At 43.0% G+C, this 15855-nt stretch overlaps 1 protein-coding gene across 4 annotated transcripts; it reads right to left on the minus strand.

Annotated features, from left to right (window-relative positions):
- Positions 1–1744: 1744 nt before the first annotated feature.
- Positions 1745–13481, minus strand: csf2rb (colony stimulating factor 2 receptor subunit beta). Of its 4 annotated transcripts, XM_030090208.1 has the most exons (16): positions 13420–13455; positions 12135–12227; positions 11762–11927; positions 11199–11316; positions 10946–11118; positions 10694–10848; positions 10067–10211; positions 9828–9960; positions 9561–9700; positions 8360–8490; positions 8097–8271; positions 7806–7902; positions 7619–7685; positions 7401–7480; positions 7016–7172; positions 1745–3159 (listed from the first exon to the last, which is right to left on the minus strand). In XM_030090208.1, exons 3-16 carry the CDS (start codon positions 11862–11864, stop codon positions 2779–2781), a joined length of 2055 nt encoding a protein of 684 aa, XP_029946068.1. In that variant the 5' UTR covers positions 11865–11927; positions 12135–12227; positions 13420–13455; the 3' UTR covers positions 1745–2778. The 4 variants fall into 4 exon arrangements, with proteins under 4 accessions (XP_029946068.1, XP_029946066.1, XP_029946069.1 ...); XM_030090206.1 differs by lacking the exon at positions 12135–12227 and having other exon boundaries at positions 13420–13481; XM_030090209.1 differs by lacking the exon at positions 12135–12227 and having other exon boundaries at positions 11762–11869; positions 13420–13438.
- Positions 13482–15855: the final 2374 nt, after the last annotated feature.

Here is a 15855-nt window from a genome sequence, read left to right on the forward strand (position 1 = left end):
GCCCTTAATCTCATCAGGAAGTCGTACCTCGCGATGGGCTGAAAACACAGGAAGTTGATATCGGCGTGCCTTGAATTCCAGCATTGTGTTCTCGCTGCACAGACAAGATGGAGCAATACACTAATCTCCCCAGCACACTATCTTCTTGATATACGTGCGCCGCAGTTGCGTTCGCAGTGCAGCTTCACGCAAAGTGCGTGTCTCACACTCTCGCACCTGCTCCCAAAAAGTGGCAGACCTTGAAGTCTCCTCGTGATGAACGGATGCGACGATAAATGGAGAAACAGATCAGACGATCTGCGTGCGTGCTCGGGTGTGTCGTCCGGGTATTAGCTGTCTGGTGTGGAAATCTGCCCACACAGTTGCATAATTGGAACACGTCTTTCTAACGGAGACAAAAGCAAACCTGTGTAATGTAAATCAATAACTGCTGGGGTGAGGAACTGCTGGGAGGCCGGGAGAGGAGGGCCGACGGTTTTGTTTTCCAAACATCTCTCAGAGTTCAGTTCAAGGTTGTGTCCTCTGAAGTGCAGAAGACGCTGCCGTGCTTGGGTGCGCTTCTACGGGAAACTGTGGGAACAGATGCATGTTTTCTGTCACCGTTTCAGAAAAGTTCCCAGCTGCACAGGGATAGGAGAGAAACTGCAGCACATCAGATCAGGATTAAGATTTCATTTGTGATCATTTGTAATATATATAGAAAGTAATAGATAAAAATGAGTTTATTGCATATGGGGAACATTTGGAACGAGCCTATTGATCCAGCCTACTGAGTAAAGATGGACTCTGACAAAATGTTCAGCTTCATATTAGCGACTGTTCTGAATCAAACAGTTTGAAACTGATAAATATTATAGATATCTGCAACTTATAAAGTACTTGTTACACAGTGGCTTCACAGTAGAAGTATTCAGGTAGTTTAACCTTCTATTCTAAAGAAGAAAATAGGTTGTCTTTTAGTATTTATTTCTTTCATGCCAGGGGAAGCATGGCTTGATTGCAGGAAAAGCCAGTGTTGGTTCCGTCCTGAGCCGCTCTGTGTGGCGTTGCATGTTATCCCTGTGACTATGACAGTTTTCTCTGGTCACTCAGGCTTTGTAAACAAACAAAACAGATTTTTTCTTTCAGTAAGTCATTCTATAAGTGAGTGTGTCTTCTCAGGGTTAGTCTGTGATGAAGATCTTCAGCATTGGATAAAAGGTGGATTTTTGCCAAGCAGGGTCCATTTGTTTAAGCATAAGCGCAGCTTCTCAGTCAGCATTATTACACTGCAATTATTTTTTTAACTTTTGAACCAAACTGAGGTTACTATACTCAACGCCTCACTTATTTTCGTACACTTAATATGATTTTCATTCCAGAGAACGTGGGACTGAATGAGTGCCGTTTTCCCAAAGTGCAGTGAGATTTGTTACCACCAGATGGCCCTGGCAAGCTGTGTAAGAACCAGACAATGTGTCTGGCTTTGCTGCAAAGCTGTACCTGTAGCTCATAGGTGTTGAGGGGTCAAAGTTGCTTTGTTCTGATTTTTTAATGAAGATATCCCGTGCATCAGCTCTGTCGGGTTCATCCTGGGACCAGGTGTTCTCTCACATACTCCACCCTGACATGTACAAAATCCATCCTTGATTTGTATTGGAATTTCTTCCCTGTGATTACTTTTGCTTTTCAAAGTTACAGCATTTAAATTGATGTACAACAAGGCTTTTCTATTTTAAGTAAAGAATACACATACATGTTTCACAAAATGTGTTTATTAATATAATGTCACTGTACATATTGACAGACACAGCAGACATACTGCAATAGCTGGACTTTTTAGCTACACTGATGGCTTTCAAATCTTCTTGTTAGCCTCACACTGTCTTGCACTGCAGCAGCAGTTTGTACTGTACAAAACCGCGCGATCGTTACACCCCACTGTATTTACATCCTGCTCTAGTTACATCCTTCTTCTTTCTCTTCCTTCCAGTTGTGGTCTTAACCATATTTCCTGTACACAAATAACCTGTGGTTTCTGGTTTCTTAAATTCCTGCCCATTAGCCGACAGACTCCCAGCATTCCAGTGTAATAAATGAACCACTGCCATAACGCTGGCTGATCCTGACCTTCCTGTACACCTCAGTCATCTCTCACTTCCTCCAATGCGAGCCCAACATCCAGGTTGCACTTGTTGCCCAGCTCACACACATTTGTAATGACATGTATGTCGTACACAAGTGGCGTCAGCAAAATTGACTCAGTCTTTTTGCCAAAGAAGAACACGTTCTGCGTCAGCTGTGACAAAGGCAGGGGGTTTGAAGAAGTGACAGAGAAGCGGCAGATTTCAACACAGTTCTGAAGAATCTCTGATGTAAATGCACATCCTGGGTGCAATGCTGAGGAGGAAAAGATGAAAATGTACATAAGTCACTGAAGAATTTCCTCAAACGCCAGCTCCATATCAATGAGACACTTTGAACTTCCAGTGCGTGGCTGCTGTCCTGACTCAAAATGTGTGGGGAAGCTTCAAACAGCTTGGAAAGAAAGGCTTAGAAAATCCCTCCTGTGCTTGCATTGCCCTCACAGACTGGCTCACTACTGCCCTCCAATGGTCAGACACTGGAGGACCAGCTGATTTGATGTTGGCACAGATAAGGTAAAACGCTCCTACAAATGCTTTCACATTGAACTGCTCACCCAGTGAAAAGAAAGTAAAGAAGTACGTTGAAAATGTGTGGAAACCATATAATTAAATCTGCTGCAGAGCCTTGAGATGTCCTTCAGCGTTCTCTCGGTTACTGTGGCGCTGTCATAAAGGCTGCGGGGAGATGGCAGTATCCAGAGGGCTGAATGGTGCCAGCTTGAGGCCAAGCCATGGGAGGTCCCGGGGTGTATTCTGGGAGTCGGTCCTCGCTGATGGACTCACGGAGGTCGGACCGACTGCCTGAGTGAAGCTCGGCACCAGGCCGGGGCCGGGCGTCCTCAACACTCTGGACTGAGCTGTGGTTCGTGCTGCCACCACTGTGCGACGTGAGATCCTGTGCTGACATGGAGACGATGTGCCGCGGCAGCCACACGTAGCCGTCTCCATACAGGGTGAAGTTCATTGGCGGAGAACATGGCGGGTCTGTGTCTTTACTCTGGAGCTCCACCGACTTCGCAAGTTCCTCTAATGACTGGGAGGGAAAAAGGAACAAGTGTGTTATTCATTATCATCATTTTCTCTCTCTCTCGCTCTCTCGCTCATTTTATAAACCACCCAATTCCAATTTCTGTTTTTCAGAAATACTTTTGTCAAAGTACTCAAACTATTTGTTGCTTTTTAACAGTATTTAACATTTATGACAGGCTTTCCATTCAACAAGCCTTGATAAAATATCTGTGTTCAAAGTACCTTTCTCACACAGACAGTGATAAACAAATTACACAATGTTAAACAAATACATGGTACATGGATTTTTCTCTGTAGAGAATTAACTTATTGGCCACATAGATGCAGATCAAATTGTTTGAATATTGATTTAAACAGTGGAAATACTCTGTAATGCCATATGATTTGAAACTTTAAATGCAAACGATATTGTTGCATCCAATGTTGCGTTCACTTCTTTTCTAATGACTGGCTCTGCTGCAGGAGCAGCTGATCAGTAACTGGCAGCACCTGCAGGAGGTGGGCAGAGCCTACAAAAGGTCCACTGCCAGGTTTATTCTCACTCCCTCGATCCCACAGCAGACACCTTTCTGTCTGTGCCCTGCTTTGTTTGGGAATAAATAGAAAAGCATGTCTTTTGTTGCGGATCTGTTTGCAGTGAAGGTGTCCTGTGTGACTGGTACCAGGGTCAAAGGGAAGGTTGCAGTTTGGTGGTTTGGGGGCTTGTGTGGATTGTTTCAAAGCTCTTTGTATTTCTACAGTCAGACATGGAGTTTCATCTGTAGCGAAGCTCCTAATGCACAGCAGCCTCTTCACTCTCTTAAAGTGCAGCTACTGCTGAGCTTCATGGCAGTGACGCTGCTCCTGCAGTCTAAACAGGCAGTAAATCCAAGGGAGACAAGAAAAACTTCTGTTGACCTATTGCTTGAGAAAATGGATTCATCTGTTCAACAGAGTCGGGTAGATCAGTTTCTGAACAGACCTGGAGCACCAGCACCTGCTGCAAAGGCTGCAGAGGAGAGGTTTTTGGGTAAAAAAACCTGTCCACCTCATAGCAGACTGTCGAGCTTTTCCCAGAGCAGTTTACTAAACCTATTGGGCTAATAGTGCCAGTTGCACATCCAATGCCTGTAGAAATTGGTTTGAAGCGGTTATAATTCCCTTAGTGTCATCAGCAGCTCCTGTGTGCCTGCTGTCCAAGACCCTGGTGTTGTAGGTGTTAATTAATCTTTCAATGGCAGTCCTGAGTGTGATCTTTTTGTGCCACAGTTCGTTCTGCGGCCATATCTGAGTCAGAAAACCGCGTCCCTCTCTGCATCCTACGGGACAGTGGAACTTGTCAGTTTTTGTTGTTGGAAAGAACTTTACAGCTTTTGGAAAAAAAAAAAAAAACTTTCACCGATGAATGTGCTCTTTTCTGAGGTTGAGGGATCAGAGTCTCATTGCTTCGTGTTTATTTTCAGTCTGATTTCGTTACTGATCCTGTGACAGTGCCAACTCTCCCGGAGCCTATCGAGGACATTGATGTAGTCTTTGGTAATGGCTTAGCTGCTGGTAAAATGTTTACATTCACTGTAATTGAGTAGTAGTGATCGTCTCCATATTTATTGTTGTCATTGCTATTGTGTTATTTGTTTGTGTCTTAATTCCTTCTATTTATATTTTATACTTGTGCCTTTTTAAATCTGTCCCTTATTTTGCCTTTGTTTGCACCTCCACCAAAACAAATTCCTCGTATAGGCTACTGTATTCGGCAATAAACCCGTTTCTGATTCTGATCCTGAGAGCATCAGAAGATCTTAAAATCCCATGTGTTGTGAACTGTGATTGAGTGCGTCAGGTTAACAATGAGATTGACCTTTCAGAGATGTCTTGTCCCCCCTGGACATGAGATTCTAAGCCATCCACAGATATGGTAGCTTCTTCCTCTATAGCAGAGCCAGCTAAAGGTAAACTGTCACATAAACTATTTTTTCTCCAGGCATTAATATCTGGCGGCTTGTAGAAACCCATCTTTAGTCTCCTGTGTAACTGCATTGTTGCCCAAAAGAAATAGTTGGTCTGGAAGATGGCATCCTCAGAGTAGTGTATCCTAAGAGTAGGTAAAACCTAGTACTGAAATACTTACTCTGGCCATATTTGAAATGTGACGCTTATCATTCTTGGAGCCAGGGGACTTTCACCAAACCCTCAGAACAATGGTTAATTAGTTACTTCCTTGAAACAGGCTGGTGGTGTATCTTTGATGTTTTTGGCGATCTGTGAAACTCTTCAAGAGTCGGTAGGTTTTAGCCCAGTTGAGCTGAGTATTTGGTCAGGCAGTTCGAGGTCGCCTGAAGCTGTTGCTTGAACAGCTGACTGATTAGCTACTTCCTGACAAGTCCGTTCTTGAGTATGTCAGTTATTTCAAGAGAGCATTTCAATCTTGCGTGTGAATTAACAAGAAAAGCTTTATTAGTGAGTCAGTTAAAAATGGAAATTCACTTTTACTAGACATACTTGCAACCTGCTGCCTGTGTTTTGGTTTGTCTCCCTCTGTCTGGTCCTGCATTGCAAGCAAAGTTTGCTGGTCCTCACAAGGTTGAAAACGTAATGAGACAGATTGGTGTTTACACACCTGATCGGAGACATTAGAGTCAGGTACGCCATGCCAACATGCTGAAGCCTGAAGTTTCCAGGGGGTTGTGAAAAGTCTTCAGGACCAACCAAAGTACTGCCTGTGACTCTGAACACCTCAACACAATGAGCTGGTGGTGAGGGAACCTTAGACAGCCACATAAAGCTGACACTTGGTCTTGTTTTTTCAGACATACAATCCCAAACAATGGCTTCAAAACATGACACTGACGGAGGTGATAGCTTCCCCATAAAACAGCATACTTTTCATGTGAATCCAACAAGGGTTCAGATGCAGAAAGAGGTGTTGTGTGTCTGCAAAAGCATGGCCACACTGCCCAACGCTCAGGTCCTTTGGAGCGCTCCTTGAGTGTTGATGCTGAAGACTGAAGCAATGTCACACTTCTGCACCGATTTTAGGAACGTGAATAATTTCACCAAGCCTGACTAGTTCTCCCTGCCTCACAGAGAGGATTGTTTACAAGGTCGGAGCTGCTCGCTATGACACAAAGTTAGATCTGCCAAAAGGTTACTGGCAAGTGCCTCTGACAAACGGCACATCTGAGATGTCTGCTTCTGTGACAGCTGTTAACAGTGTTCTGTGATGCTGTTTGATATGCTCCACTGCTTGATCCACACAGTGTTGAGGGGAGTTTCTAACTGTAAAGCATATCTTGATGACATTGTAATCAACACACATGTAGTGCCCCTCTACAGTGTTCGGCCGATTGTAAGACGCTTACCTTAACTTGATGTTAACAGTATCACTTAAATGATATATCAATGCAATACTACTTTACTGCAGTAAAGCAGTTGTACGTTCATATTCATTGTTGTTAGTATCTCAACTGAAAATGTCTAACCATGTGCTGCCTGTAACTGAACCTTGGCTAAAGTGTAAAAATTCACGTTACGGTTCATTTTGCTGAACAGTTTCCTTTTTCTTGACCCTGAGTGACGACTTCCTTTTTTTGGGCACGATATTCCCCTTTTCTGCATTCACATTCTCACATTACTGAGCAATAACGTGTCAAAGTGTTCCTGACCGATTTTGTTACCGCTCAGCCGAGAACTTCATTTTGTTTTTATCCTGCTGTGAGTTTCAGTGGTATTAAAACAAAAAATTGCTCAGGATGTTAAACAGTCAGCACTATATGAAAGCAAGGAGTGTTTTGGCCTTTTTGTGTGATTTAAAGAAAAAAAGTGTCTGAGGAGCTGTCTGTGTCTGGGTGCAAGACAAATGACCACGTTGGCGAGTGTCTGACCTCAAAGACGATGTACGGCCCGCTGAAGCTTATAGAAGACACGTCGGAGCCGTTAACCTCCGCAGATGAGGGGGGCTGGTTATTGCAGTCCCGGCAGCCCTCGTCCTGACCCTTCTTTTCGGTGTCCTTGATTGGCCACGGTAAAACATCACAGGAGCTGCAGGTGGAGAGAAAGTCAGGGTAATTGTTGCTTTTATGCATCACCTTGTCATTTTATATTCACTTGGCTGGAGTGCTGGCTGCTGATAGGTGACATTTTGTCCCGCAGAGTAGTTTGTCCTGACTTATCACTGCATCATTTTTATTATGATTGGAGTTGGAGCAGCTGTAGATTAAATCTCGCGCTGTGGGGAGCATGTTGTTATTTTCCTTTGAAGCATATTACCCTGCAGACATGCCGTCCAGGTGTTGCACCTTGCTTATGGATGTTTTCTCGCTCAGCAACACGGCCTTACAGGTGGCAGACTGGATCGTAAAACAACACGACAACATTAAATACACATTACGAGAAGTTGCCGTTAAATAATATCAAGAAAAAAATCCGACAGTCAAACCGCAAGGGGGGAAAAAATGGATTCAAACTGTAAAATGAGCCAGTCTCACCTTTATCTCACAGATGATTTTGCTTTTTCTTGGAGACGGAACAGAATCCACCCACAGGAGTAAATGCCTAATTGTTCAAAGAGAAAGTTCTTTAAAATGAAAAATCCCCATGAAAACCCAAACGGAACATTAATAACGACTTAGTAGATTTTGCTGGACGTGTTCAGCATGCACACAGTCATCGTACCGTTGGCAAGCTGGAATAGTGCAGTACAAAGTGAGGAAGACCGTAGTGATAATCACAGTGATGAGGATGGAGATGAAGGTGGTGTAGGACCAGCTCTCTGTCAGGGGGGCAAAAAAATAGAGTGAGCTTGAAAACGTCTGTGCTGATATCTACCTCCAGTAATGTTAGAAAAATAAAGAAATAAAAAATAAAGAATATGAGATCAGACTTATTTAAATAGACTCCAAAGCCGTGTCGAGTATATACATTTTCAATATTTCATTTGTTTTCTTAATGTTAGTGTGAGATCACCTTCATTTGAGGTCCAGTCCAGGGGCTCAGTCCACTCGGAGGGGATTCCTCTGTAGGATCGAGAACCGAGCACTGATCTGACCTTGACCTTGTATTTCTGGGACGGGGTGAGAGAGTTTCCAGGGATGGTCCATGATGTGGCCTCCTCTGAAGTGTTCTCCAGTACAGGAGATTCCTAATAACACAACACGCATCGCTGTCACGTAAAAACTGAATATCTGGATAACGTTCTAGTTTGTGCACAGAAGAAAGAAGTTCCTCACCGGGTCCTCTGTTCTGTAGTAACACACCTCGTAGGCCAGGCTAACGTATGGCGTACTCGGTTTCACCCAATGCACGTTCCAGTTGTTGCCTTTCTCCTCAATCTTTACGTCCCCTGGAGGTTTGGGACGGACTGTGTGAAATTACAGTGACAGAGAGTTATGCATCTGCTGCATGGCATGGTCAAAAAAACCCCCAAAAACATCTCATTCCATCTGAGCTTTGTAAATTGTATATAATCTGCCGCTAGATCCTCAGTCTGAAAGGCTACTGGACCTTCTCAAACTTTCTGTCTTAGAAGCTTCATCAGTTCAACCTGACTGACCTGAGAGACCCACAGAGAAAACAGATTGATAGTCCAGACTCCTCGATAGTCTCCCGTCCCGATATTCAAATTTATGATAAAAATGATTCTTAACGTCAGTTTAAAACATTATTTCTGCCTTTTCAAAATGAAAAGGCATGCCATCCGCTCGGATATCAGTCTTCTCACTGTGATGTCTCATCACTGCCAGCAGGGTCCAGTATTCAGCAGCAGGTCATGTCTGAATGGAAAGTCCCAAACTGTGTGGACCTTTACATGGTGAAAACAGTCTGCACCAGTCATCTGAACTATCACTCTCAACTGAATAACGATCATGTTTTAGTTTAGATCAGTAGATGGGACATATATCCGAACAAAGTGGACATTTTGTTCCTGAAGGTGATTTGATGTCTGATGAGAACAAAGTAAGATGCTGCATGACTGCGGAGCATCTTCCAAATAGCATCTGAAGGGGCAGCCGTGGCCTCAGAGGTTTGAGACGTGAGCTTATATCTGAATTCCACCGGTGACAGATTACCACTGACCACATGTCTGGAACCATTCCATGCCTCGACAGGCTGTTCTTGCACAATAATAGGCAGGCGGTCATAATCTTTTGGCTCTCAGGAGAAACAAAACATTCTTTGCTTCATCAAATTAAGCAGATCAGGTTTATTTAGTGTCTGAATCTGATGTCATCGCACCCGATCAATCTTACAACAGTGCAGTGAGCAACTGGTACTTAATGACGTTTATTCAGTGTTCAGCTCCGTGCACAGCCTCCTGCAGGTTTATCGCCCCATTGTGTGTTTTTAATTTGGCACACTCTCTTTCCTCCTCACTTCGCTCAGAGCAAATATTACCTCTCCGCGGCACAGTTCTGGTTTTTGTCTGCTTACTGTGTTCCTGGGCCTTGAAGGTCTTGGCGTTTTGCATGGGTCTGAGGCTCAGCAGCTGGCGTTCAGGGTCCATCAGCAGGCAGCTGTACCTCCGCATCGTCCCGCCAGACTCAGAACTGACCGTCAAGTTCTCACAGCATCTTTCAGGAGGATCACAGGAGGGGAAGAGGAAGAAGGAGTCGCGTCACTGAAGGATTGCGTCATACCTGGATGGATGCATTATTCAGCAGCAGCCAGGTGGTATCGCCAGCGTCACGCTCAACTTACGGCGCAGTCTGTTTGTCTTGACACTCCAGCTGGTAGGTAATAAAATCGGCCAGCTCTGCTCTCACCTCCCAGCTACACATCACCTCCCTCTCTCCGCGCAGCACACAATGCAAAGCGGGAGGCTGCAGAACGTCTTCATGCAAAGAGGGGAGATAAGAGCAAGGCGGACTTTTGTTCTTTCTCAAAAACCTCTGTTTTGAAATGAGATGAGACGAAGTAAAGGGGAGTCTTTGTTGTACCTTGTTCAGTCTGCCAGGTGACCACAGGGCTCCAGTCGCTCCACTGGCCCACGCTGGCCCTCACCCTCACCCGGGCTTCATACCGGTGGCCTGGAAGCAACGAGCTCCTCTCCAGCGTCGTGCTGCTGGTTTTGACGTGCTTCATCTGCGGAATGTGACAGTAGATGTGCTGTGACTCCCCGCTTCACTCAGGCTCAAAAGATGTGGAAATAAATATCTGAATATATATCCTGATTTCCGCAATTTAGTAAAACATACGTGTAAGTCTGGAATACAAAAACAGTCATTCAGCTTGTGTTTAAAGTCTTGTGAGCGTCACTGAGCAAACTGCCATGTTCGCTTTGCATATAGATTCAAACACGGAACGGGTCCCGTGGGTTTTAAATCTTCCTGTGAGAGGAAATCCAGAATGATTAACGGGTATAAAGGGACTAGTTTCTTCATCGTCGCTAAATATAATTCACCAACGTGTTCAAACTGCCGTAAATGTGAAGTGGAGAAGGAAAGCGTCCGTTAATGGCGGTTACAAGTTACATTTTCTTTTGGTTTTTTTTGGTTTTTTTGGTTGAGTTTTGTAATTTGGTTAGGGTTAGGGTTAGTAATGTGGTTTGTGTGTTTCGTGCTCACAGTCCAGCCGTCCTGTCCCTGTGTCCTGTAGCTCAGCTGGTAACTGAGGTTTCTGTTCAGCGAGGACGAGGACGGGTAGGGACTGCTCCAGCACAGCCGTCTGGCTCCTTCTCCGGCATCATGCGTGGACAGATTCACAGGTGGAAGCGCTTTCACTGTGCAACACAAAGACAAAAATAAATAAATAAATAAATAACAGTCGTGTAAAGCTGTATTTATTCACCTGCATACAGGATAAAAAGTTGAACTCACAGTGCTGCTGAAGATTCAGAGGAGTTTTCAGAACAGGGGAGCAGAGGCTTTGTGGCTCCATGCTGAAGGTGACTGTGTACTTAATGTTGTGTCCTAAAGCATAAACTTCAAAAATACAGTTGTCAGTTCTTTCCTCAGCTGCATCCGCAGCATCGAACGGCAAACACAACTTCCTGAAAAGACACAAACACAACGCTGTTAGACGGTGCACGGTTTCCAAACGTACATATTTTTCACTTACTGTTTAATTTACCTGCCGTCCTTGGTTACAGACCAGAGCTGCAACGTCTGGTTTCCCTGTTTCATCCATTTGCAAACAACATTGGACTCATAGTCATTGTAGCATTTTAAGGATTCCAGCAATGGAGACGCTGTGAAAGGGACAGTTTATACTCCCAAACTGCTCTCAGTAGCTGTCATTTGAATTGTGGCAAAACACTGTAAAACTATTTCATTACAGGTAAAAGCTACTTGTGGTGAATGTTTTACAGGATTACATAACTGTCCTATACTGTGTGCGATAAAATATAACCAGCTTGAACAGTGCATCTGCATTTCTTTCTTAAATCATAGATTTTCGGTGAAACAAACTTACAAACAAGAGGTTTGTTTGTGAAACATGCCTAGAAAACCACTGCGAGCAACTTCTTTGCCAGACATGTGAAATCATTAGTACTATTTTTCACTTTCAGTCTGACTGAAAAGCTGAAAGAGGAATAACTACATGCTAATGACTGCAACCATTCCTGGCACTGATGTGATTAACAGACCGTACGCGTCTGTCTCTCTTGAAGGTTTTCACGGGTTGAGTCTTACCGCTCTGTGAGCTGCTGCTTTCATAGAAGTCACACTTTTCTGGAGCTGAGAGCGAAGCCACGTCGGGGAGCAACGCCCAAAACACCACCCAGAAAGGAAGCATCGCTCCTGCAGACAGTGAGGAGGCCACTGACGCCCAGCTGTTCGGCTTCACATGTCAAGAATTCTGTAGATGCCAGCAGAGGTTTCATGAGAGTGTGTGTGTGTGTGTGTGTGTGTGTGTGTGTGTGTGTGTGTGTGTGTGTGTGTGTGTGCATCCGTTCATGCTCAGATGTGTGATTTAACTGTAGTATTAACTGTGACACAGTGAGAGGCGGAAGCATGTGTGTGTGTGTGTGTGTGTGTGTGTGTGTGTGGGGATTAGTTGATTTACTTGAAATTCTGAAGAAAAATGAGTCATGAGCAGGCTACCGGAACTCGTCTGCTTGTTGTGGGATGTAACCACACATCCGCCTGCTTCTTATCTCTTTCTCACACATGTGACACACACACACATGAATGAACACACACGCACACACTCCTTATATATATACTGGAAACATAAATTACACAGTTGCAGCAGTTGAATAAAAAAGAGTAAAATTTTTGTTTGTTAGTGGAGAAAGCAAAAATTCCATAAAATCATGTGCTGTTTTTTTTTCAAGATTTGATCAAATAAAGTTATTTTACAAAATTAAATCACAAAACAAATTTATACAACAAATCATTTTTATTCTAATCTGTTTTAAGTGCTCTGTAAATTGCACTGTATTTTAAAAAAAATCACAACTTCATTGTTCCTGCCTGAAACAAAAGAACAACATAAAAACAGGATTAATAATTGGAAGCATCTTTTTTATGCTGTTTGTGGCGTTTACGTTTTTTTCTATTTTAAACTAGCAAAAAAAAAAAAAAAAAAAAACACCTTTCCAAAATCTATGTTCATTATGTATTTAAAATATGAATGATCTAAAAAGTGTTTTACACAGCTGAATAAAACTGAGTAAAGTTGTTCCAGGGAGGCTCAATATTTTTTTTAAAAAAAGCATTATTTTAAGTGTCATTTAGAGGAATTGTCTGCCTTCCAACCTGCTTTTTACTTTAATAGCTGTAATTCAGTAGCAATTTGAGGGGAAAGCCCCACCAGGAGAATGTGGTAAGCTGCTACTAATTGTGAAACTAAAACACCTTTTCAACCTATTTTTATCTGTTGCATAGGATGTCGACATAAAGTCAACAATCTGGGACAAATCAAGATTAAATGAATCACCACAAAAAGCAAACAGAGGGGGAGAAAACAACAACAAACACAACCTGTTTGTTGTGATGCATTGTTTCTGAAGAGGTTGCAACGTGGAAAGGAAGGTAAAAAGAAATATTTTGAGTGATATTGTGATTAGTGATTAGTGATATTGGTCTTCATTGCAGACACAGATCCATATAAAACAAGAACACAGGAGCCTAAAGACTTTCCTAAGAGAGTCACAACAGGCGGTACTGTAACTGTTCGTTCACGTTCTCATTTATTATCAGATCTAATGAAAAAGCAAACAGGAAGAAAATCATTAAAAATGCACAAAAATATCCAAATGCCAGACAGATGCTCGTACAAAACCCACTCAAGAAGCAAACTTCCACCCTTTTTGTCTGAAGTATATAAATGTATAGTAGATTCTTACCTGACTGAGACAATGAGGACTGCTGTTCTCCCTCCTCACTGGCTGCTTTGAGTCTGTCAGCTTCTGACACTGGAAGAGAACCTGTGGGAGTTTCCTGTGTGACAACTTCAGGTTCCCCTTTCTGGTCACTCTGTCATTTGCTGTCATTTTCATTCTTAGGCAAATCTTTTTTTTTTTTTTCTCATTTTCAATTTCATGCCGAATCTCATAAATGCTGTAACTACTGTTTGTAATTTTTCCAGAAACTGAACAGTAACTGAAGTTAAAACCCAGAACGTCCCTCTTTGGACTGACAACAATATCATATATTGAATTTTAAAACAAGCTGAAACACGAGATTTGTTTTCAAACTTGATGAACTGTGAAGTCCCGCTCAGACTTCTTTTCAATCCCCACGTTACTTCTTCAAACACGAATTGGACATTTTGATTCATGAGTCTAACAAAAGCTTTTCAGATCTCCTTTCAGCGATGCATTAACAGTCCTCTACACATCGACTGCGCACTCTTGGAGAGTCTGCGTCTCGCTGCAGGACGTTTGGCTTGTATTCTCTGTGTGGCCCTGTCACAGGGAATTTAACTCGCAGCCCGTGATGCGTTTCATTTTTGTGTCTCTTTTCAGTGCGACTCCTCATGCCGTCTGACAGGTCCTGGAGTTTACTTGTCGTGGATTGTGAGCTTCTCTGCAGTCTGACGGCAGTCAAACCTCGACTCCTTTGGGTTGTGAGGAGGGGAAAAAAAATCCCTTCGACAAAGAGAAACAGATGAATAATGTAAAGGACTTTTTAAGGCCATGTGAGTAAAGATGACAAACATGATCGTGGCTGGAATTTAGGGAGACAGTCATGCGTGAAGTGATCCGAGCTGGTGCGTTCAGATCAAGTCAACTTTCTTATTGTTTACAGATCAGCTGAGCATGTCTATTTGTTGTCTTCCCTCAATAGACTTCCTGTTCGCAGTCGCATTTAACACCCTCAGTGTGTGCAAATTTGATGATGAGTGAAGATACTGCACGACCAGTTCCTCATTTGATTTCACATAATGCCCATTTCTACGGCCAGGCATGAGTGTTTCAGACGTCTTCTCGCTGTAACATTCCTGAGTGTGGCGAGTGGCTCATTCTCGGGCTTTCTGCTCCTCTTGATGACACAGTTATGCAGCAGGGGGACACTCGGAGCAGGCAGGGCCGTGACCCTTCCCTCAAGACGACGTTGGAACAACTCTGCGGAAAGAAAACAAGCGGTTGACGACTGTTGACGCAGAACTGTGTACATGTGTGAGATCAGATAAACTGATAAGACTTCAGAATTGCTGCTAATAATGCTGGGTGTTTTTGAGAGCGAGATTTGACTGAAGACATGAACAAAGTTCTTAGAAATTTATGAGGAAGTCACGAACTGACCTGCTGATCTGCACTTTTGCCAGGAATATGCTGAACAGAGAGACACTGGCTCATGACTGCACTGTTTTAGAATGACTCATATTTGTTTGGATAAAAAACTAAATAAATGAATGTGTAATGAGGCAATCGGTGGTTTGGTTTAACCGTAAAATGCTGTGTGTGCCTCCTCACAACAGGTTGTGTAAAGCTGCGTCCCATCATGACGCTGAAAGCTTGAGAATGACGACCTCTGAGGTGTTCCTGCATGGCGGCTCGCTTCAGCCTAAAGCATGCCACCTTGTGATCAAAAACTCCCACTGCTGGTGTTTGTTCCCCGCATGGAGCTGCAAAAAAATGCTCAGCTTATTCATAATTAAAAAGAAAATGTGATAGCTTCATGAAAATAGTAAACAGACCATGCAATTCCTGCTAATCTGCATATACAGGAGGCAAAGACTATATGATGCTTTAATGAATGTAACTCCAATTGCAAGTCGATTAAATAGAAAAAAATAAACTTTCCCTTTCTGATTTATTGGCCAGTAAGTAACAATAATCACAGAGACCTCGAAGGTTGAAACCCAAGATGATCTTTTCTTCACAATACTCAATTCATGTGTGTAGTTTGAACATCATAACTACAATAAATAAACCTGTCATCTCTTATTAATTTATGCACTTAGGAAACTGTAGGCTGTCACTCTGGCAGGCTCTGAAAAATGCATGCATATCCTTTATTTACTGCCTGCTTTAAACAATTTATCCACTGTCATATTCAGTTTAGAGCTGTGCTTTCAGCAGCAGGGTGGATGAGACTCCCAAATGAATTTAAATCACACTGTCCCCACACAATTCCTCCTATTCTCACAGCGCAGAAGACTTTAGAGTTCTTTCAACTCAGCAAAAAGCATGTGTTGATGTATATGACAATAATAAAGCTGGAAGTTGACATTCTGTTTGTAGAGTTTGATGTGTGTTAGAATATGTAAAAAAGAAAACTCTGATTTATTTTTTTAGGTCTGACATCCTAACCACTGTGTATCCCATTCAGCTGTA

Source organism: Salarias fasciatus, chromosome 4 (assembly GCF_902148845.1).
Source record: "Salarias fasciatus chromosome 4, fSalaFa1.1, whole genome shotgun sequence".
NCBI lineage: Eukaryota > Metazoa > Chordata > Actinopteri > Blenniiformes > Blenniidae > Salarias > Salarias fasciatus.